Here is a 22,460-nt window from a genome sequence, read left to right as displayed (position 1 = left end):
GTCAAAAGTTTGTCAAAGCAAGATTAAGTATGGTGTAAACGGGTCGCTTTAAGTGTCATGGAGAAAAATACTTCGTTATACGACAACCCTAACCTCGCTACGATGTTGGATAGTCGGTTATCCAGACAGCCCATGTAGATAGCCGGTTGTCGGGAGAGCGCCCGTAGATAGTCGGTTATCGAGACAGTGAGCGTAGATAGCTGCTTGTTGCAGGGGAGTATCGCGACGGGGTCGCCGTTCGTCCAATCAGGAAGCGGAGGCCGTTTTGCTAATCAATGGAATGAACCGCTCGGCCGGTAGGTCGCTCGGCCCGGGCTGCGCGAGATTTCGAGATTCCGATGAGTTAGCGGAGGCGAGGAGATTTTAACGTGTGACGTGTAGTGAAAGATGGAGGGTTGACGCCCTCAGTTTGAGCGGTGACAAGATGTAGAAATGTTATCGAAATTTGTCATGATGACGTTGTGAATCACTTGAAAGAAATGATAATTTCATCCACTATACTCTGTCATAAAGTGACAAAGGAATATTTAACAGTGTATCGCGCTGCCCGAACCCATTAACAATGTCGTCTTTTTCTTTTTCCAGGTAAGCGTCGCTCCCGGCCGTCGCTGCTGGCACGGAGCCTCGGTGGCCGAAGCGAGCTTTATACGAGCGTCGGGTGAGCATGTCTCGGTGCATTGGCAGAAAACGGGCGATCGCTCTCTGGACGCGGCTGCCAAAAAGCGCTCGGCGCAAGGCCTCGGCTCCGCTAATGGCTCCAAACGCCATGTCCAGCGTCGCGCTGTCACCGCCGAGTGGGAATGGGTGGAGAAGCACTGCGTCTCCGGCAAACTCGAGCAACGCCTTACAAACCCACACCGTATCATTTGTGTACACTTTTCTACTTGCGTGCCATATGAAACGGTCACTGTCATTACAATCTAATGGTCTTCTAGATTCTATAGGGTAAAGTGCCGAACATGGATCAGGGTACCAAACATGGATCATTTCTGTTTGGGGGTCTATATCTAAAGACCAGGTGGCCAGGTTCTAAATTTCTGTCTTTCCTTGCTTAGACTGACCCTTTGACTGTTCGATGTGAATCTGACAAGTTTGCAACTGCGTCTCTCTACTCTGCAGGGTTGCGTTTAGAAAGACACCTAAAACAGGCCCCCGAAAATCGATGGAAAAATGACGTTCAAAAAGGTGATTTTTGCACCCCTGATTCTTGGCCAAGCAATCACCGCAGTCACTTCAAAATTTTTCATCGTGCACTTTAGACGGACCACTTTGATATTTTGGGACTACTGAATGCATACCTTGCTTTGTGTCCAAACGCTGGTGGGGTGATCCATGATTGGACTACCCTAACCTAACCTTAGCAAAAATAGCCATATTTTCTTGTCCTCACAACTTCCAAAGTATTCGAGCTAGAGGTACCATTTTTGGTAGCCATACGACCAGTGAGGTAAACATCAACATAAGATTCAAAAATAGTAGTCAACCCATACTTAATTTCGATATAGAGAAGATTATTTAAAAAGTGATCCATGTTTGGTAACCTTACCCTATGCTATGCTCTCGTCGTTTTTTGTCGATTTTCAACAAGCTATTTGAAATTTTTCCCTCACGTCGTCGTCACCGTGTGACTGTCGGATTTGACGCCCTAACCGCGCGCGGTCCACGCGTGTTGTTACACTCTCACTCACTCACTCACACACACACGCACACACACACGCACGCACACACGCTGGCGTGCCTCGTCCTTGCACAAGGCCGGTCTCCGACCGGGCCGCGGGCGAAGTACGGAGAGAGGGGGGACTGACCGGTCGGGAAGGCGGTGCACTTTTGGGAGCAGCAAGGCGAAGGCAAGGCGAAGGCAAGGCGAAGGCCTGGACGAGTCTGGAGCGGGGCGCTCTATTTCCCTTCCAGTGGCGTGGCGATGCCGTCCGGGGGAATGCGGACCGGTGATCCAATTTTCGGACGTTGGCGACAGACAGTGGGCCAGAAGACCGGTGGAGGCGGCCAAAACTCTCGGCGCGTTTTTGAGCTTCAGAGTCGCTAAACAGGCCTCGAACCGAACGTGTGACCCCACCAATGATTCCTCGTTCGGAGAGCAATCCATTGGCAGGGTCACACGTTCGGTTCGAGGCCCATTTAGCGACTCTGGAGTTCAAAACGCGTCGAGAGTTTTGTCCGCCTCCACCGGTCTTCTGGCCCACTGTGCGACCGGGCCGCTCGGGGGGAAAGGGCCGAGCCCAGTGTAGCGGATTCCCGGTGCGAGAGTTTCGGTTTGCGTTTGCATCCTCGCGATAGTTTGTTGTTTCACAAGGCGACGACACCAGGAACGCCTGGCCGGCCGCCCTCCGCGTGGAACGGGGAAGTTGGGGCAACGCATGACGTGCGCGCAGTGTGGCGGAGCCAGGCGAAGCCCTCCCCTGGCCGTCCAGCATCTGATAGTGTAGTGGCCGTCCGGACGGGTGGCTGTAGCAACAACGCGCCTCTGCGTACACACTGCAGGCTCAAAACTGCAGATGCATCGGCAGCACGCCTCTTGTAGTGTGCGCGCGCAGAGCTTGAACGGGTGCGAGGGATGCTCGGAGACTCCAGACAAGCGCACCGTCACCGAGACGACCTTGTCTCGTCTGCATTGCAGTGTTCGGTCCGCTTCGTCGGCCCGCCTCGTCCGCCGCGCCGTGGCTCAGACGCGCACCGTGACACGCACCGTGACGCGCACCGTGACGCGCACCGTGACGCGCACCGTGACGCGCACCGTGACGCGCACCGTGACGCGCACCGTGACGCGCACCGTGACGCGCACCGTGACGCGCACCGTGACGCGCACCGTGACGCGCACCGTGACGCGCACCGTGACGGGCACCGTGACGGGCACCGTGACGCGCACCGTGACGCGCACCGTGACGCGCACCGTGACGCGCACCGTGACGCGCACCGTGACGCGCACCGTGACGCGCACCGTGACGCGCACCGTGACGCGCACCGTGACGCGCACCGTGACGCGCACCGTGACGCGCACCGTGACGGGCCCGCCGTGCCGTGCCGTGACCACCGTGACGCTTCCCACGGGACACTCCGACGCGGTACACTAAATGTTATGTTCAATTTTGTACACGAAATTTTGTACGAAAAACTGCACAAATTTCACTATTTTTGGTGCAAAATTGCGTACAAATTTCTACGAAAAGTTCGTGTGCACAAAAAAAAATGCGATGTCTCGCGTACAAAATTTGTACAAAAACATTAAGGGCGGGTGCGGTCGTTGTGAACCTTCACAGTGACACTGCCGGCGAGACACATCCACCGATACCACCGGCTGTGTGTCACCCTAGCCGTGACGTGTCACGCTGTGTCACGCCCACTGGTCTCGATTCACAGAATGTGACGTCATATTTCGTTTGAATGCGAATCGAGTCACATCGCGTCACGTGACTGCATGCGTGACACACTCTCGTGACGTGTCACAGCCGGAGGCTGTGCAGTGCGAATGCTCGCGTTAATAACGGGCAAAGAGGGAGCCGCTCTCGGCTGCCTTCCACTACACCGCGTTATCGGCCCGCTGCATTATTGGCAGACAGACTGCGCTCCGGGCGATCATAAATCAGATCGCCATTTTTTTTTCACAAAAAAAAATTAACGTGCACGAGTAGGCAGCGATTTATGCTACTACTCATTACTCACTGCATCATGTTTACCTGAGAATGGTACACCCATTCCGTGGCAATTACTCCACAAGAGTCAGTTTTTATCATTTATTATTTTTGGTTGCGTTTTTCTTGTTCTTGTTATTGTTGTTTGTTGGTTTTTTTCGATGCCGCCGCCGAAATGGAGACACGCTGCTTCCCAGCGGGGCGGTGCTAGGGCACGGCCGGGGCACCGCAACGCACTGCAAGCGCCGCCGCCGCGTCCTGAGTGACACTTTAAATGTGGAATTAGAGACGGCGCGGGCAGTCCGGCCGCCTGGCTCGGCCCGGCCGCACCGTTTCTGCCGTCCTGATGATGATGCAGCAGAGGGGCTCTTCGCGCAATCGCCGCGTTTTCTTGCGTTTTTCTTGCGTTTTGTTTGAGTTTCCTTCTGGTTTTTCTCGGGTTCGCAACGCGTAACGGCCTCCCTTCCAGGCCTTCCAGTCGCTCAGCGCGGATAATTAATCGCGTCTAAAGGCCAGGCTCGGCCAGGCGGCCGGGCAGGCAGGCAGGCGGCCAGCGATGTCCTGCGTGGCCAGGGCGGCCCTTGTTCGATCTCGAGATATCGAACTGCTTGGCTGACTGACGATTCGATGCGGCTAAGCCGAGCAGCGGGCAGCGCGTTTGCAGGCTTGTCGGCAAGTTCTTTGCCGACAGAGAGAGAGAGAGAGAGAGAGAGAGAGAGAGAGAGAGAGAGAGAGAGAGAGAGAGAGAGAGAGAGAGAGAGAGAGAGAGAGATGTGACCTTTTGGATGGCTTTGTGCTCCTTTTGCCTTTTCAGCAGTGCGAGTCAAACTGGATTTCCATATCATTTGCGAAGGGAGTCCGCTGCTGTCCGCGAGCCCCATGCCTGCGGCCTGCGGGCCCTTTCCTTCAGTCTTATTTCTTGTCGAATTCGCGCTCGTGAAGACTCTCTTACGACCACTCCATTCGTTTTGTCGTTTTGAATCGAAAAAAAAATGGTGTGATCCATCCGAGAAAAATTAAGGAAATAAAAACTCAGCTCTGTCACTTTAAAACCGATGAAAAAAATTAAATGTAATCCATCCCAACAAAAAATAAATAATTGTTAATAACTTTGGCACTTAAAAATAGCGCTCCACACGCCGGCACGCCGCAGGCACTTTCTCTGACTGTGTGGCCAGGATCATTGATAGCGTTCGCTGCCGTTGCCAACGTCTCTGTGCCCCCTCCCCTTCCCCTCCCCTCGCCCCCTCCTCCCCCTCCCCCCTCCCCCCTCTCCCCCAGGACCCCACAGACAGACGGCGTGACGATGGTTCCGATCGCATCGGCGGCCAATGAGTCGGGATTAGCGTCGTGACGGCCATCAGCGGGAAGGGAATTACACACCCAGATTGTTGAGTCCACAACGAGGTGGCTGGCTGGTTGCAGAGTCGCAGACAGCTTTACACACCCCAAATGTTTGCACAATTAAGGTACGAGAGCTGCGTACACTGTGAGAGAATTCTACACACTAAATGTTTATGTATAGAATTTTGTACGTCGCGATGCGCGATTTTAAACCTGCGCGTGACGTTTTTGCATAAAATTGTGCAGAAATTCGCAGAAATTTTTGCATTTTTACGCATGATATAATGCAAAGTCCCTGCATGCACAAAGTCGTGCAAGTGGCACGGACAAAATTCCACATAAACGTTTAGTGTGTGTCCTTTTGGTACTCACGCGTCCCAAGAAATTATTTTTTTCTTGGTTTTTTTTTTAAGAAAAATTTTCTTGTGTCAAGATTTTTTTTCTATCGATACAAAGAAAATTAAAGCTGAAGAAACCGCATTTTTCTAGGTGCATTCAAGACTGTGGGGGTCGCTCGCTCGCTGCCGAATCGCTGCGCGCGAATTAGTATAGTGCGCTCGCGGTGTCGTGTCGTCGCGTGATTTGCACGCACGTGGCGCTGTAACGCTGTAACGCCCGTAACTCGATAGCGTGAGGGACGAACACGGCGCAGTGGAGCGGGGCGAGCGCGGCACCGAGTGCATTGCGGTGCAACGTGCGGTGCAACACTGTAACTGCAATACCCACTGGCCGTATTGTGCAATTAAAAAAAGTGTTTTGCGGAAATAGCTTTTTAGAAAAAATGGCAAAGGTTTTGCAAATGAAAGGATAGGATTTTCATCGCGGAAATTGAGGGGTGATTTAGAAACATTTCGGCCGCATGGCGCCTGCGAAGTCCAGGGCGGGCCGCCAAGCGGCGCACGCCTGCGTGGCGGGCTAGCCTACCCTGGCCCTGCAGGCGGCAGAGCCCCTGGCGGGTAGGCTGGCCCGCCACGCACGGACGCACCGCGTGGCGGGCCAGCCTGGACTTCGCAGGCGCTTGAGCCTGCGGGAAAGAAAAGCGTGATGACCTTTTTCTTTGTATAATTTCATTTGCAAGCAGAGTAGTAGCGCCCGCCGCGTTTTGCTCCGCCACGCCCCGACAAGGCGAGCCCTTCCTATGGCACGCGCCTCGCCTCGCGCCTCGCGCCACAAAGCCGCAGCGGACCATATAATGGGCAACGTGTTTCGGGAGTTGCAGGCAGCGGACCGCGCGCGCCGAGGAGGTGGCGAGCATGATGCAGCACAGAGCAAACACACACACACACACACTCACACTCACACACACACACACACACGCACACACTCACACACGTACACACTCACACACACGTACACACGCACACACAACGCACACGACTTGCGGACGCGGATGTGGTCATGTCGGCGCGAGCGGCTGCCCCGAAATAGAAACCCTGCAGAAGCGCCGCCGTCGTGCCGGAGTCGGTGCGGGTCCGGCCGCCAGTCGTTTTCGTCGCGCTGTCTCTCTCGCACTCACGGGCCGCCCCGTGTAGGTGCGAGAGAGACGGAATCAATCCGCAGGCCGCCACCTCGGCGCGCGAACCTCTAGCCGGCCGGCCGACCACTGGGTGGGCCGAGGTCTTATTACAGCGATCAACGCCTTTTCTACTCATCGGCGAAACTGGCGTCCGATTCCAGAGAGGATCGTTTGGTCCCTCTGTCTCCGTCGCTCCTGTGGGAGTGAGAGAGAGACGGAGCCGTCGGCGGCTGGCGCCCAGGCTGGCGCGGCCCGGCAAAACACTGTCCTCCCGCTGAGATTGTCCCCGACAGGTTAGCACCCCGCCGGACCGGGACTGCTTCCGAATAGCCTCTGTCTGTCTCTGTCGCGCCACTGCGGGGCGCCTCGCGAGTGCGCGAGAGAGAGAGAGAGAGAGAGAGAGAGAGAGAGAGAGAGAAGAGAGAGAGAGAGAGAAAGATGAGAGAGAGAGAGAGAGAGAGAGAGAGAGAGAGAGAGAGAGAGAGAGAGAGAGAGAGAGAGAGAGAGAGAGAGAGAGAGACAGACAGAGACAGAGCGCGCGGAATGAGCCCGCAGGCGGGGCCGTCATAATCGCGCCGGCTTGCATCAGGATCGGTTAGGGAGACATTACTGGCGCTTGGTGGCCGCGACGCGCGGTTTCACCCAAACGAGCGGCGCGGCTTCGGACTCGGCCAAGGTTTCTGTTTCGGAGGGGAGGCTCCTTGGGCGGCTCGCCGAAAATCGGAGGGGCCGCGCGGCCGCGTTGCGATGCGCGCAGCAACGCAGCCACGCGGCCGACGCACCGCGCCGACGACGGACTTCATTAGCCAGCCAGGTCGCTCTGTCTCTCTCGCACCTTTATGGGGATCTCTGTGAGTGCGACAGAGAGAGACAGTGCGGACTCTACTGAATCGCTCGGCCGGCCGACTTGCCGCGGCTTGACCCAGTTTGGGAGGCTTGCTTCCGAGCGCCGCTTTTGGTCGATTCAACTGGAATTGGAATTTACACTTTTTCTGGACGCTGGCTGTAGCTGTACGAGATCGGTGGACACGTTGCGTTTCCAACTCCGTTATTAACGAGGCCTTCAGGACACTGTCCTCCTCCAGGACACTGTCCTCCTCCAGGACACTGTCCTCCTCCAGGACGCTGTCCTCCTTTAGGACACTGTCCTCCTCCAGGACGCTGTCCTCCTCCAGGACACTGTCCTCCTCCAGGACGCTGTCCTCCTCCAGGACGCTGTCCTCCTCCAGGACGCTGTCCTCCTCCAGGACACTGTCCTCCTCCAGGACACTGTCCTCCTCCAGGACACTGTCCTCCTCCAGGACACTGTCCTCCTCCAGGACGCTGTCCTCCTCCAGGACGCTGTCCTCCTCCAGGACGCTGTCCTCCTCCAGGACACTGTCCTCCAGGATGTCGTTTTTCCCAGACTGCCCCGCGTTTTGATTTGTGTTGCATGCGGCCTGTCGATGGCGCTGCCAGGGCTGCTCACTGCCAGCTGGAAATCGAGACCGTCTTTTGTCCTGTCGCCCCGGCCGGCCGGCCCTCGGCGGCGAAGGGGGCGAAGGGGGCGGACAAGGTGACGTCAGTTGGCAGGCCTGGCGCCCCTTGCCGGCGGGCGTGGAAAATGTGGGGCTGGCCGTGAAAAGAGATGGTAACACACCGGGGGGAATTCCAGCGCAGCCTGGCGCAGCAATGCAGAGCACTGCGGAGCACTGCATAGGGGCGCGTGCGAACCGAACGCCCAGGCCGTCACGCTCGCCGCGGTGTCACGAGCCGCCACGCCCCGCCACGCCCCGCCACGCCCCGCCACGCCCTCCAACGCGCCACGCCCCCAGGCTCGCGGCCAGCCGCGCGGTTTTCAAGTGTAGGGGCGGCGGGGCCCGGCGGCTGAAAATAGGCAAAAAAGGAGAAAAAGTTATTCTATTCGCACGCGGCGGCGGCAGGCAGGGCGGGCAGGCGCCGATTGGGCAGTTATCGGCAGGCGTGTCGACACCTCTGCAGTCGAATCGGAATAACGTGCGCGCCGGGAAACGGACCAACCGCGGACCGGCGTGGGACCTGGTAGGGCGGAGGAACGTTAGACAAAACGCGTGTGCAAGGAGGCCTATTGGATAACACCTGGCGCGCCGTGGCAGCCAAGACGTCGTGAGTGCCTTATTTAGAGGCCGTGGCTTGCCTCTCTCTCTCTCTCTCTCTCTCTCCCTCTCTCTCTCTCTCTCTCTCTCGCTCTCTCTCGCTCGGCCCACTTCGCATGTCGCACTTCGCGCGCCAAAGCGCGCCAAAGCGCAGCAAAGCGCCGCAAAGCGCCGCAAAGCGGTCCGAGGAAACAGCCTCCTCGGCCGGGATTCGAACCCGGGGCCGCCGCCAGCCCCTAGCTAGAGGCGGCGGCGGCAGCCTCAGCGTCCTGGACCCTGGTTGAAGGCCCTGGCGCCTGGCGCACTGATGGTGTGGCAGAAATCGCAGGGATGCCTGCGGCGTGCTGGAGTATGTGAGTGTCTCCCTGCGGTGCTGTGTGTGTGTGTGTGTGTGTGTGTGTGTGTGTGTGTGTGTTCATCCTCAGTTCAATCCCCTTGCTACGAGTGCCTCTCTCGCTTTGGCGTAATTTATTATGCATATTCCGTGAGCTGGTCATATAAGTACACATTCCACTAAGCACCACACACACACAGACTCACTCACGCGCGGCGCGGTCCGAGGAAAGTGAGAATGGGAATGTATGCGCGGCGGTGCCTCATTGCTGGACGCGGCCATAACGTGGAGGAAGAGCCGGGCGCGCTTGCGACTGCAATGACCGGCGGTGACGCGCGCCCGTCGCTCTGTCTCTCTCGCACCTGTACGGGACGTCCCATGAGTGCGAGAGAGACAGAGCGACGAAAAGGACTCTCAGCTTTTTAGTGGCCGCGGTATACGGTGGTCAGATGATATCCATGCATGACTTGGCTTTGGCTCTGCTTGCCCAGTACCTCGTACGTGGCGTGGCGCGGCGTGGCGTGGCGCGGCGTGGCGCGGCGTGGCGTGGCGTGGCGTGGCGCGGCGTGGCGCGGCGTGGCGTGGTGCGGCGCCGCGCGGCTGGGGGCGATGGCGGTCCCCGACACATTGTCGCACAGTGTGTCGTCGCTCGAACGCGCAACCGCCACTTGGTTCGCGTCCAGTCGCTCGGCCGCGCCGCTGACTTGTGTGCAGGGCTGTCCGTCCGTCCGTCCGTCCGTCCGTCCGTCTGGGACGCATGCCAGCGCCGGCAGAAATATCAACTCGGCGAAATGCGTCGCGCGAGATTTTCTTTTCATCGTTATTTATATTCTGATGCGGACTGAGCTGCTGTGCACTGCCGCGCAGGACGGTAGGACACCTTTCGCCGAGGCAGTAGTCGGTGACTGCTGGCCCGCCAGGCCCGCCAGGCCGCTACAAGACGCTTCCTCAGGAAGGCACTGGCGTTTCTATCTAAAGATCTCGAGACCCCGGGGGGGGGGGGGGGGGGGGGTCTTGCAAAGTACGAATCCTTACCCACCTCGAGGGGGCGGCGGCACCCTAGGCCCGCGCCTTGACTGGATGACTCCGCTGGGCCGGCCACCGCGATGACCCCCCTCCCCTCCCCCTCGTGTTTACGCTCCCCGATTCCGCGTCCAGACTAGAGTGCCCAGAGAAATTAGCCGCGACCGGCCAGGACACTGCTAGGCCGTCCAGGACTCGGTCCGGGACCGCCAGGTGGGCTTGGCCGGGTCCGTTACAGCATCCGACCCGCCGATCTCATAAGAGATAAGCAATTTGACACGGGCAAAACGTTTTGCTTTGGCCGCTTTTGGATCGGAAAACGTGTCGTCGTCGTGGGTCCGGCCTCTCTTTCCGAGTCTTTCCAAATTCCTGTTGCGCCGTCAGGTGTTGAGCGCCGCCGATACGATCGGCCTGCGTGGCGCCGCGTGGCTCCGAGTGGCTCCGCGGGGCACACTGTGCAGCGCGGGGCGGCAGTGCGTGCCTTGCTGGTCGTTGTTTCGCCAGGCCGGCGGGGCGGGCTTGCGCGCCGTGCGTGGGCGAGGCGGCCAGGCACGCCGGGCAGGACGAGGCGAACACTACTGCCTCCTCTCTCTGGGCAAAAAAAAAAAAAAAAAAAAACAATGTCCGGGTTTTCCAGGCAGACCCACCCTGGAAAAAATGGCTCCTTGGAAAACTCGGACACGCACTTTTTGACCGGTCTTTCTCTCGCTTGTACACGCAGAAAAATAACTTAGCTGACCTGCTAATGTACCTTAGCAAGAGAGACTTAGCACAAGAAACTAATATCCTTAGCTACATTGTGCAGACTTAGTAGCGGAAGCTAACACAACTTAGCAAGACTTGACAAAAATCTTAGCAAAGAGGTTTAGCGGTGGTGCTAATAAATTAGCTGCTGGCGCTAAGCTCCTATTGACTGATCATTCGACCCCAGCGTAGGATATGAGTCCTCCCTTACTCCTCTCCAGAGAAGGAACGGCAGTAGCCGAAGGGGAAAGGTAACAAGTCGGCAAGTAAAAGTCTGAAGTTCGAATACCGAAAATTTTCTGACTTAGTTTTGCTTGCTAAGGCCTTAGCTACCTTGCTAATATGTGCCAGCTAAGAATATTAGCAACTGGTGCTAAGGTATTAGCTGTCCATATACAGCTAAGATTATTAGCAAGGGGAGTTAAGAGTTAGCAGCCGTCGCTAAGCATTTCTCTGCGTGTACTCATGGGGAGCGTCGTAGGGGTACGAGCGAGAGGTCGCAAAACTCTGCCCGTGTTTCCCAGGTCCGCCCTGGAGGAATGGCAGGTGATCTGCTTTCTCGCCTGCATGGTGGACAGAAACCCGGACACTGTCTTTTCGGTGCGATGCCCGCCAACGTGTGCGATGCCCGTGCTGAACGCACTCCGGCCGACCTTGCACCGCGGAACCATCCCGAGGTTATCCCCAGATAGAGCCGTAAACGGCAATTTTTTGTCCTTTTCCCCGCCGGCCGAAGGAAAGACCAGTAGCGCTGGCATGCAAATCAGACACTAAACTGCCGCGTGTGGCTCTTCGAGGCGCGCGTCCTTTGGGTCGGGACTCTCGCTCGCTCCGTCTCTCTCGCGCCCTGACCGACGCCCCGTCAGTGCGAGAGAGACGGAGCGACGAGGCGGTCCTCCGGAATGAATCAGGCGGCACGGCGGCACTCGGACCGAAAGATAAAGGATGTGACAAAACAATCAGTGGCCGGGCCGCCGTCACCTCCAAGTTTATCGCCGATGAGTCCGAACAAGTCCTTGTCTCTCGCTCTCGCTCCCACTCGTGGGGCGTCCCGTCGTGGGGGTGCGAGAGAGACAGAGCGATGGCAGCAGCAAGCGGTGTTGGGAATCGGCCCGCAGGCGGAACGGAACAAGAAAAGGAGATGAAGGCGAGATGACTGTAGCTCTCCTTCTGCGACAGCTGATTGCTGTCGCTGACATGGGAAGCAGCAGCGTCACGCGTTCCTACTCTTCCGTCACAAACTCGTCACAACGTCGCCTCGATGTCGCATCCTCGACTTCGCTCTGTCGCGGCCCTTCAGCCTCACCCCTCCCCTTGCAGTGTCGCCGCGGTCGCGTTAATCGGAAAAGGCGGGCGATCGAGAGAAAGTGAGATTGACTGGAAAAGTCTGGAGCGGCTCATCCAGCGCCGCCATCTGTTTGGAGCGTCATGACACGCCGCTCGGCGCGCTCGCCGCGTCGGGCTGGAGGGGGAGGGGGCAATCGCAGTGTGCGACATCACATTCAAAGGAGCAGTGTGCGACATCACATTCAAAGGAGCAGTGTAGTGCCACATCCCATTGAACGTCCCATTGGTCGTTTGGAACGCTAGAACACTGGCGATCGGGTTTTGCTTGGTCAGAGCGCACACAAAATCTATGTGTGTACTCAGTACACACTTCTAGGTGCGTGCTTACAAGCATGCACTTCTAGGTGTGTACTTGCCTAAGCACGCACCTAGAAGTGTGTACTTGAATGAGTACACACTTATAAGTGTGTACTTAGTGAGTACACACTTGCGAGGTGCATGCGCGGCATAGGGAAAACGCATGCACTTCTATGTGTGTACTCATTGAGTACACACTTATAAGTGTGTACTCATTCAAGTACACACTTCTAGGTGCGTGCTTAGGCAAGTACACACCTAGAAGTGCATGCTTGTAAGCACGCACCTAGAAGTGTGTACTGAGTACACACATAGATTTTGTGTGCGTGCTCATGCTCAGCCTCTGCCGCGGCCCTTGCAACGGCCTCAACCTTTGCCTCGGCCTCGGTCACGGCCTTCGCGTCGGCGGCCATACGGCTGTGTCCGCGGAGCTGCCTGCTCGAAGCGCACGGTCCGCCAGCGCGGCCGGCCTCGAGGGAGGAGCATTGCAGAGGGCGGAGCAGCGCGGAGCAGGGTGACACCCTCGACATGAAGATCGCTTTCTCTGCCACGGCCGCCACGGCTGCCTGGGCCTTGGCGGCGGGCTGGCGGCACGGCGGCCCGTCGGCCTCAGGACACGCACGGCCGCCACGGCCGGCGACACGCGTGTCCAAGCAGCAATGACAGTGTTGGCCAACCCAGCGGGCGCGGGCGTGGTCGCTGTGTGTGAGTGAGACAGTGTGTGACAGTGTGTGTGTGTGTGCCGCGCATGTGCATGCGCGGCGCGGAGATGCAGGGCCCCACATGGGGTGGGCTGAAGTAACAAGGGCTGAGGGGGGCAGCCAGTCGCCAGACAGGCAGGCAGGCAAGCAGGCAGCCAGGCAGCCAGCCAGCCAGGCAGCCACTGTTCGTTCAGGCTCAGACAGACGGACAGGCAGTTGCACGGACAGGCGAGCCGGTGAACGGACAGCGGTCGTGCTTAAGGGATACCATTGGCACCTGTTGTGCAGCCTGGAGCGGCCGCCGTCTGCACTGGCGGCTGGGGGGGGGGGGGGGGGGGGTGACGGGCACTCGAGACGATGCAGTCCTGCCACTGTCACGGTTGACGCGAAAGTCAGACTGGTTTCCGCTCGCCAATGCGGCGGCGGCCCGGCAGGGCTAGAGCGGCTAGACACAGCCCGACACTGGAAAGGAAAGGGGCCGAGAAGTCATACACACCGCGCGCCGCGTGAGTGACGTCATCGACGTCATGGCCCGAAATGACTTCGCGCCGACGGCGTGGTGGGTGGAGCCGGCTGAACCGCGTCGGGGGAGGCGCCTCGTCAACAAGTCGTTTTTGTGCACTCTGAATGTTTCTTTCCTAATTTATGTATAAATTTGTACACAGCTTGCCCAAATACGTCCATACTGTACGTAACCCAGAGTGTGCGGCTTGGCTGCCGGCTAGCCGTCCGTGCCTGCTGCTCGTGTTCATCCCCTGTGGATTACGACAATGCGCTTTCACTAGGCCAGTATTAGCGCACTGCTTCTGTCACGCAGCTGCCGGACAGGCGGACGCGGCGACGGACGGACGGACGGACTGACAGGAAATGAAACGGCACCATCGAGGAGGCTGGCGGGCTGGCCTATCCGGCCAGGCGGATGGATGACTGGTTCACAGACACCCACTTGCGCGCACGCAAAACGGCAGGCCGACTCGCAGACAGACAGACAGACAGACAGACAGACAGACAGACAGACAGACAGACAGACAGACAGACAGACAGACACACACACACACACACACACACACACAGACAGACAGACAGACAGACAGACAGACAGACAGACAGACAGACAGACAGACAGACACACACACACACACACACACACACACACACACACACACACACACACACACACACACACACACGGAAGATTCACAGGCATACGGACGGGCAGAGGGGCGGCCGCATGCATGATGCAGTCGGCCGCGTTTTATTGGGAGACTTTACCGCTGTGCTGCGCTCTTGCGGTGAGAAAGTGAAGTGTGCCTGCTCGGCCCTGCCCGGCCCTACCGCCCTGCCGCACAGTGGGCCAGAAGACCGGTGGAGGCGGACAAAACTCTTCGATGCGTTTAGCGGACTCTGGGGCTCAAAACGCGTCTAAGAGTTTTGTCCGCCTCCACCGGCCTTCTGGCCCACTGTGTGCCGGGTAGGCCAGCCCGCGCGGCGCGCACGCATCGCACGCAACTCGCGGTGCGTCGCGGTGTCTCGGCGAGCCTTGGGCGTGTGCTTTACTGCTGGCAAGCCCTGCCAGACTCCCCTGCGAGTTGTGGCTCTCCGCACTGGCGCCACGGCGGCGCTCCCCGAGCCCTGTAAGGCCTGCGAGGCATGGGCCCTGCGAGGCATGGGCCCTGCGAGGGACGCCCTGCAAACGCACGCCCCGGAGGAGGCAGCAGGGCCGCTTTAAAATGCGTGAGAGCCCTTCAAAGTCCCGCATTGCATCGGCTGCAGCGCAGTGCCGTGCAGTGCCATGCAGTCCCTCCCTTGGCCGCAAAGTGTTGCGCAGCGCATGGCACTGCATGGCACTGCATGGCACTGCATGGCACTGCATGGCACTGCATGGCACTGCATGGCACTGCATGGCACTGCATGGCACTGCATGGCACTGCATGGCACTGCATGGCACTGCATGGCACTGCATGGCACTGCATGGCACTGCATGGCACTGCATGGCACTGCATGGCACTGCATGGCACTGCATGGCACTGCATGGCACTGCATGGCACTGCATGGCACTGCATGGCACTGCATGGCACTGCATGGCACTGCATGGCACTGCATGGCACTGCATGGCACTGCATGGCACTGCATGGCACTGCATGGCACTGCATGGCACTGCATGGCACTGCATGGCACTGCATGGCACTGCATGGCACTGCATGGCACTGCATGGCACTGCATGGCACTGCATGGCACTGCATGGCACTGCATGGCACTGCATGGCACTGCATGGCACTGCATGGCACTGCATGGCACTGCATGGCACTGCATGGCACTGCATGGCACTGCATGGCACTGCATGGCACTGCATGGCACTGCATGGCACTGCATGGCACTGCATGGCACTGCATGGCACTGCATGGCACTGCATGGCACTGCATGGCACTGCATGGCACTGCATGGCACTGCATGGCACTGCATGGCACTGCATGGCACTGCATGGCACTGCATGGCACTGCATGGCACTGCATGGCACTGCATGGCATCTGCACTGGCACTGCATGGCACTGCATGGCACTGCATGGCACTGCATGGCACTGCATGGCACTGCATGGCACTGCATGGCACTGCATGGCACTGCATGGCACTGCATGGCACTGCATGGCACTGCATGGCACTGCATGGCACTGCATGCACTGCATGGCACTGCATGGCACTGCATGGCACTGCATGGCACTGCATGGCACTGCATGGCACTGCATGGCACTGCATGGCACTGCATGGCACTGCATGGCACTGCATGGCACTGCATGGCACTGCATGGCACTGCATGGCACTGCATGGCACTGCATGGCACTGCATGGCACTGCATGGCACTGCATGGCACTGCATGGCACTGCATGGCACTGCATGGCACTGCATGGCACTGCATGGCACTGCATGGCACTGCATGGCACTGCATGGCACTGCATGGCACTGCATGGCACTGCATGGCACTGCATGGCACTGCATGGCACTGCATGGCACTGCATGGCACTGCATGGCACTGCATGGCACTGCATGGCACTGCATGGCACTGCATGGCACTGCATGGCACTGCATGGCACTGCATGGCACTGCATGGCACTGCATGGCACTGCATGGCACTGCATGGCACTGCATGGCACTGCATGGCACTGCATGGCACTGCATGGCACTGCATGGCACTGCATGGCACTGCATGGCACTGCATGGCACTGCATGGCACTGCATGGCACTGCATGGCACTGCATGGCACTGCATGGCACTGCATGGCACTGCATGGCACTGCATGGCACTGCATGGCACTGCATGGCACTGCATGGCACTGCATGGCACTGCATGGCACTGCATGGCACTGCATGGCACTGCATGGCACTGCATGGCACTGCATGGCACTGCATGGCACTGCATGGCACTGCATGGCACTGCATGGCACTGCATGGCACTGCATGGCACTGCATGGCACTGCATGGCACTGCATGGCACTGCATGGCACTGCATGGCACTGCATGGCACTGCATGGCACTGCATGGCACTGCATGGCACTGCATGGCACTGCATGGCACTGCATGGCACTGCATGGCACTGCATGGCACTGCATGGCACTGCATGGCACTGCATGGCACTGCATGGCACTGCATGGCACTGCATGGCACTGCATGGCACTGCATGGCACTGCATGGCACTGCATGGCACTGCATGGCACTGCATGGCACTGCATGGCACTGCATGGCACTGCATGGCACTGCATGGCACTGCATGGCACTGCATGGCACTGCATGGCACTGCATGGCACTGCATGGCACTGCATGGCACTGCATGGCACTGCATGGCACTGCATGGCACTGCATGGCACTGCATGGCACTGCATGGCACTGCATGGCACTGCATGGCACTGCATGGCACTGCATGGCACTGCATGGCACTGCTGTATGGAGCGCTCTGCCTGATATGGGGCACTCCGCCACACCAATCAAACACCCCCTCCCCCTCCCCTGCCGTCCTTTCACTCTGCAAACGCCTTATCGCTACACAGTGTTTTACTCTCACGGAGGGAGGCGTGGTGCGGGCGGACTGGGCTAGCCTAGGCCAGCCGGCTGGGCGGCGCGATCCCCTATAAATAGCGGCAGTGGCGGATCCAGGGTCGGCCGGAGGGAGGGGCAAGGTTTTTGCCTGCTTACAGGGGCGAAGTGTGGCTGTTCGCCTGCCTTCAGGGCGACTATCCGGGGATTGTCCTGTTGCCTTTGGCGGGCCGCCGCCGGGCCGTTGTTGGGCCACGGGGCGGGCGGGCGTTTGAACCTCGCGCCAAATGGCGCAGTGTGCCACCCAGGGCACGCCGAGGCACGCCGCGCTGCAGCGCTGCCAACTGCCATGGAACAACAACAACAAGTGCCCGTGGCAAATTAGGAATGACCGGAGGTGCTCGAGAGCGAGGCGGTGTACGCCTCCGCGAGGTGCCAGCGACCTACATCGATACCTTGATCGACACCTGCAGGCAGGGGCACCACCAAAACAAAGCCGAAAGCCAAGTGGCGACGGTGCGGCGCCCGCGGTGCCAAATCATTTGCCAGTGTGGCCGCACTGCCGCCGCCATGGAGGGAGATAAACTGCCCGCGAGCTGCCAAAGCCAATGGCGGCCAATGGGCACTTACAGTGCCGCCACCCGGCTGCCACCATGCTGCCACCCTGAGCCCGAGCCACACCCGAGGTTTCTTTAATGAATCCCCGTGGCACCGCCGTGGCACGGTGATTTCTGCCTGCTGCTCGACTCCGGCTACTTTTTCCACTCCTCATTTTTGCCGTCCGAAGGCCCTAGCCCGCATTTTCCTCGCGTGGACTCATGCGCATGCAACCCAGGCGCGGATTCGAACCGCGAACCTTCGGCGCCGCGGCCCGCCACGCTATCCCCTGTGCTGACGAGCCGTTCTCTTTCCGCAGGTGCTGTTGGTGCTGGCCGCCCTGGCGTCCCTGGCAGCGGCGCAGTCCTTCGGAGACTTCTTCCCCGGCTTCGCCGCCGCGCAGTCCTCCGGCGCGGCCGGCGGCCGCTCCAACACGGGTAACCCTGGTAACCCCCTGGGGAGCGATTTTTCTCTGCGCCTCCGTGGCGGCGGTATCCAGCGTGCGTCGGCGGTCGCCCCAGGGCCCCAGGGCCGCCACCAGCCCCAGCCAGCACCTGTAGGGCGCCTGCTGCCGGGGGGGTCCTGCCGCCACCGTCGACGCCACGCTCGAAGCCGTCGTCAGAGGGGCGTTCACGCCGCTTTCGATACAATCGAAGCGACGGCGATAGAAAAATTTCTCTCCGGGCATCTCGAAGCGCGCGGCAGGATGCGCCGCGGACGCGCGCTCTGCGAACTGATGGCCGCAGTGGGACCACTTCCACCGAAAATCAGTTCGAAAAGCCGCCGTCGGGCACCATCTGCCGCCGTGACAGACTAATCTTTCTTTTTCCGAGCCGTTTTTCCAGCGATGACCCCGACTCTAGTCATGGCCTCGAGTCTTTTACGACTCTTCCTATTTCAGAGCACAGCTTGAGCGCTGGCCACGGCGACGGAGCGCGTCCAATTCATTTTGTCCAATTCATTTCGTGCGCCTCAAGCCGAGCAGCCTTGCCTCTATCGCGCCACTATAAAATGATTCCAAAGTCCGGCGAAGCGTGATAAATTTGTCGTCCCCTCTTGCATTCTTTACAATGTTTTCATTCAAGTCTGCTTGTCTTGAAGAATCAAGGCCAAGGGGTCATAACGATCCCCATCTGCCCCTCCAAACCCAAGGGGAAGGATCTGTGAATCTGTATAGTACTGAAACTCCAGTTGCAAAACTACAGCATGTTCTTACTTTTATACCTAGATTCCGCTTCAAACTGACACAATGCCGGCAGTAAATTAAAACTGGAAACTCCTCGTTCCGGACAATGAATTTTTTCGGCTTGGTTCTTATTGAAAATCGATGAAATTCTTTCCTCAACTGATCCAACACGACTTTTCAAATTTCCTGGACCGAGCCTCCGGCCGCCGCTGCCGGCAGCCTCTGGTCGTGCGCCCCTCCCCTCACTGCGCAGCCGCGCCTTGCCGCGTCCACGTGTTCAAGCCTCTTTCTGCCGCAGGCCCCATCCTGTTCCCCAACACGCCCCCGGGCTCCGAGACGAGCGGCGTGGTCGTGGGCGCGTCGGGCTTCGGCTTCGTGCCTCCGGGTGGACGCACGGGGGGCGCCAGAGGTGTGTATCCCAACATCAACAGCCTGGTCGCGGGGCCCGGGCCCTCTCTCCGGCCGTCCCTCGGTCTGCCCCTGGGCACCCTGGGCCCCCTCGGGGGCGGCCCGCTGGGCCCCGCCAGCCTGGTGGGCTCCAGCCATGGCACCAGCTCGTTCCGACTGGGTCCGCTGCGCAGCCCCCTCGGGGGCCCGCTGGGGGGCTCCCTGGGCAGGGCCCCGACGACCAGGCTGCGGCCCAGCGTCTCCTACAGCACGACCCACGGGGCGGCCGCCGTGGCCCCCGGTGGGGTAGTGGCCCCCGGTGGGGCGGTCTCACCCAGCATCGCACACAGCCCGCTTCTCTGGAGGCTTCCAGGACGATCATCTTCATCTTTCCTCTCAGGTATCACTCGCCGGGGCGGGAAGTGGTCCCTCGAACCAGCCGGCCGACCTTTGCTGACTCATTAACTTGAATTAAAACTTTGAGATGCGTCGTTACGCATTTCCTTTAGTGTTAAATTTCAGAGTCCAAGATAATTTTGAATTAATATTTCCTGAATGACTGAGAGTTTGCTCTCGTTGTCATTCATGTCACAATCCAATAACTTACAATTTGATTTATCAGACCACTTCCCGATCCGCCTCATCAAAGAAACAATGTCCATATTCGTACGGGTGTAATTAATACAGTGAAAATAGTTTAAATTGGTACAATAACTTGTAAATCCAAGCTGTAAATACCTGCTTTAAGACTATGAGCATTTGTCTTTGTCAAGTAAAATTGCATCCAGGTTGTTGACAGAAGAACACTTCTCTAAAAAGAAAACGTCATTAAAATTTCTTGCCTTTTATTTTCAAACTCAAAATTCGAAAGTTAAAATAATTTTGAATTGCCCATATGAGACATTATCACAAAACATTCCATTTCTCTTCAAATCACGCCATCCTTGAAAATCTGTTTTTTCGCCTTTTTCTAGAAAGTGCCATCCCAGTAGACCTTTTCATTCATTGCCATGGGCAATCATACTCTCTGCCTGGCGGCGCTCCTCGTTCCATTTCCCATTTTCCATCCCATCGGATCGCCGCCATGACTCTGCTTGGTGACGCCGCCAGAAACCGCCCCCTCACTCGTCACGTTTCCGTGATGGCGCAGAAACGGAGTTGTGGTGTTCTTCTTCCGTAGATAACCTTTATCTCTAACTCCTTGGTGCACGGGGAACGCATGACTCACCTCGCCGCACTTTTCCACAGCCGCCCTTCTCTCTGTCTCTCTCTTTGCTGCCGAGCAAACACCACGCTGATTCCGCACAGTGCTTTCTTCGCTCTGTCTCTCTCGCACTCGCACGGAGTGCCCCAAGACTGCGAGAGAGACAGAGCGACGAAACCGACTCTCGGAGTCAGTCTGCCGCTGCTTTCTGCATTTCAAGCCGCTTCCGCGGAAGGTGAGGGAGACCAGCAGACTCTCGTCGCCCTGTCTCTCTCGCACCCATGGGGCGTCCCGTAAGGGTGCGAGTGAGACAGAGCGAACCTACAGCCGGCGGCCCGGCATGACATTAACGCCCCGCCTTGCATACAACATGCTGCTTCTCTCCCGCTTCGGCCGCTTCCGGCCCAAAAGTCTTTTCCGTCTTCTTTCTACATTGTAGCAGCTTCCCGCGCGCGCCGTCAATGCAGGCGGCCGGCTCGGCGGCTTCCATTCATTGGCCGCCGGGAGGGGGGGGGGGGGGGGCAGCAAAGTTGGTAACGTGCGTTCGATGACGGGCAACGGGCACGACAGTGTAAGCGATCTAGGAGCAATGCGGGTGTCGAGGCAAACAAGCCTCCCTGCTGCATCCGCGCCCGGTTAGGTAAGGTTTGGTTTAAGGACGAGGTCAGCTCACGTGCCGAACAGACTGATTCCGATGTCGTCGCTGTCGGAGAGAGACAGAGCGGCGGCGACACGCTCGGCGCGTCCCAAGCCCCGGTGCGCCCAGTGCGTGAGATCGGATGGATTGCACTTGGCCACTCCGAATGGAGAATGCGAGTCGCTGTGATGCATTCAAGCGGAGCACCGCGCAGCACTGCGCTGGCGTTGCGAAGCGCCAAGCACGGCAAAGCACGGCCAAGCACTGCGAAGCACCGCGAAGCACGTCGCGACGCGAGGGAAGGGCCGGCAGCAAGGCCATAGCCGGCCGGGGCGGGGCGGGGCGGGGTGCGTCGGTGCGTCCCTCTTGGTGTCGTTTGCGGTGCACCTCGCTCGCGTCATCGTTGCAAAACTTGAAAGAAAACTGACAATGGGTCATTTCTGCGGCCGCCGAGTCGTCAGCGCGAACGCGGGCGAACGCGGCGAACGCGTGGCCGAGTCTCTGCGAGTTTTCACAAAATTATCGTCCGGCGGCGTGTGGGGCCTGCGCCTGCGGACTCTCTCGCACTGCGCACCCCGCCCCGTGAGAGTGAGAGAGACAGAGATTCGATTAGCGACTCTGGAGCTCAAAACGCGTCTAGTGTTTTGTCCACCTCCACCGACCTTCTGGCCCACTGTGTGTCGCTTCGAACGCGTCCCTCCCTGATAACAAGTGCGTGTCTCTCCGCGTGGCGCCTCGGCGCGCTCCAACGGGTTCAACGACACCCCGCGACACGTCCGCGACGCATGGTGGGCCTCGACCCGCGCGCTTGGTCCCTCGGTCCCCTCAGTCCGCGGTGATGTTCGATGGTAGCCGTGGTGCGTCACTGACCCATCCGTTCGATAATCCAATCCTCGCTGGTAATCGATGGTGGTTCGAGTTACTCGCCCGTCCGCGCCGCGCGACCCTCGATGGCGCCGGTTGCAATCTAGAGCGGGGGGGGGGCAAAGAGGCACTTTTGCCTACCTTTCAGGCATCTATCAAGGAGAAAGGGGGGGGGGGGGGTGATCCGCGCTTGTACGTAGCCGTGGGATGGCCATGGGATGACCGCCTGGGTGTCAAATGGTGCCATACGGTGGCGTGCCGCTCCATTCTCTGCGCGGCGCGGCGCCACGGCAGGGCAGGGCACATGGCGCACCGTTCTTAGGCAATCGGCTGCATATCGGCGCGGTGCGGCTAGACTTGGCGGTGCAGCGCATTCCCCTGCACTGCAAAACGTTTCGGTTCGCGCCTCGGTCCGCGCCTCCCGCGAGCGGCTGGGCGGAAGCAGGAGAAACCACCCGGCGGTACTGTACTCCGAGCCCGGAGGAGTCTTTGA

General features: G+C 58.8%; 1 protein-coding gene across 2 annotated transcripts in view; it reads left to right on the top strand.

Moving 5' to 3' along the window:
* Window positions 1-22,460, top strand: part of LOC117641585 — a 33,779-nt gene that overhangs the window by 9,715 nt on the left and 1,604 nt on the right. Inside the window, exons 2-3 of one of the 2 annotated variants that reach the window (XM_034379050.1) lie at window positions 18,009-18,126; window positions 19,174-19,284. In XM_034379050.1, coding sequence (XP_034234941.1) covers window positions 18,009-18,126; window positions 19,174-19,284 — 229 coding nt within the window. Of the gene's footprint in view, window positions 1-18,008; window positions 18,136-19,173; window positions 19,285-22,460 lie in introns of both variants that reach the window. The other variant, XM_034379049.1, reaches the window with a different exon arrangement.

This window comes from Thrips palmi, unplaced genomic scaffold, assembly GCF_012932325.1.
Source record: "Thrips palmi isolate BJ-2018 unplaced genomic scaffold, TpBJ-2018v1 HiC_scaffold_15, whole genome shotgun sequence".
Classification (NCBI taxonomy): domain Eukaryota; kingdom Metazoa; phylum Arthropoda; class Insecta; order Thysanoptera; family Thripidae; genus Thrips; species Thrips palmi.
Note: the sequence above shows the minus strand (reverse complement) of the source record. Positions and strands in the feature narration are given on the sequence as shown.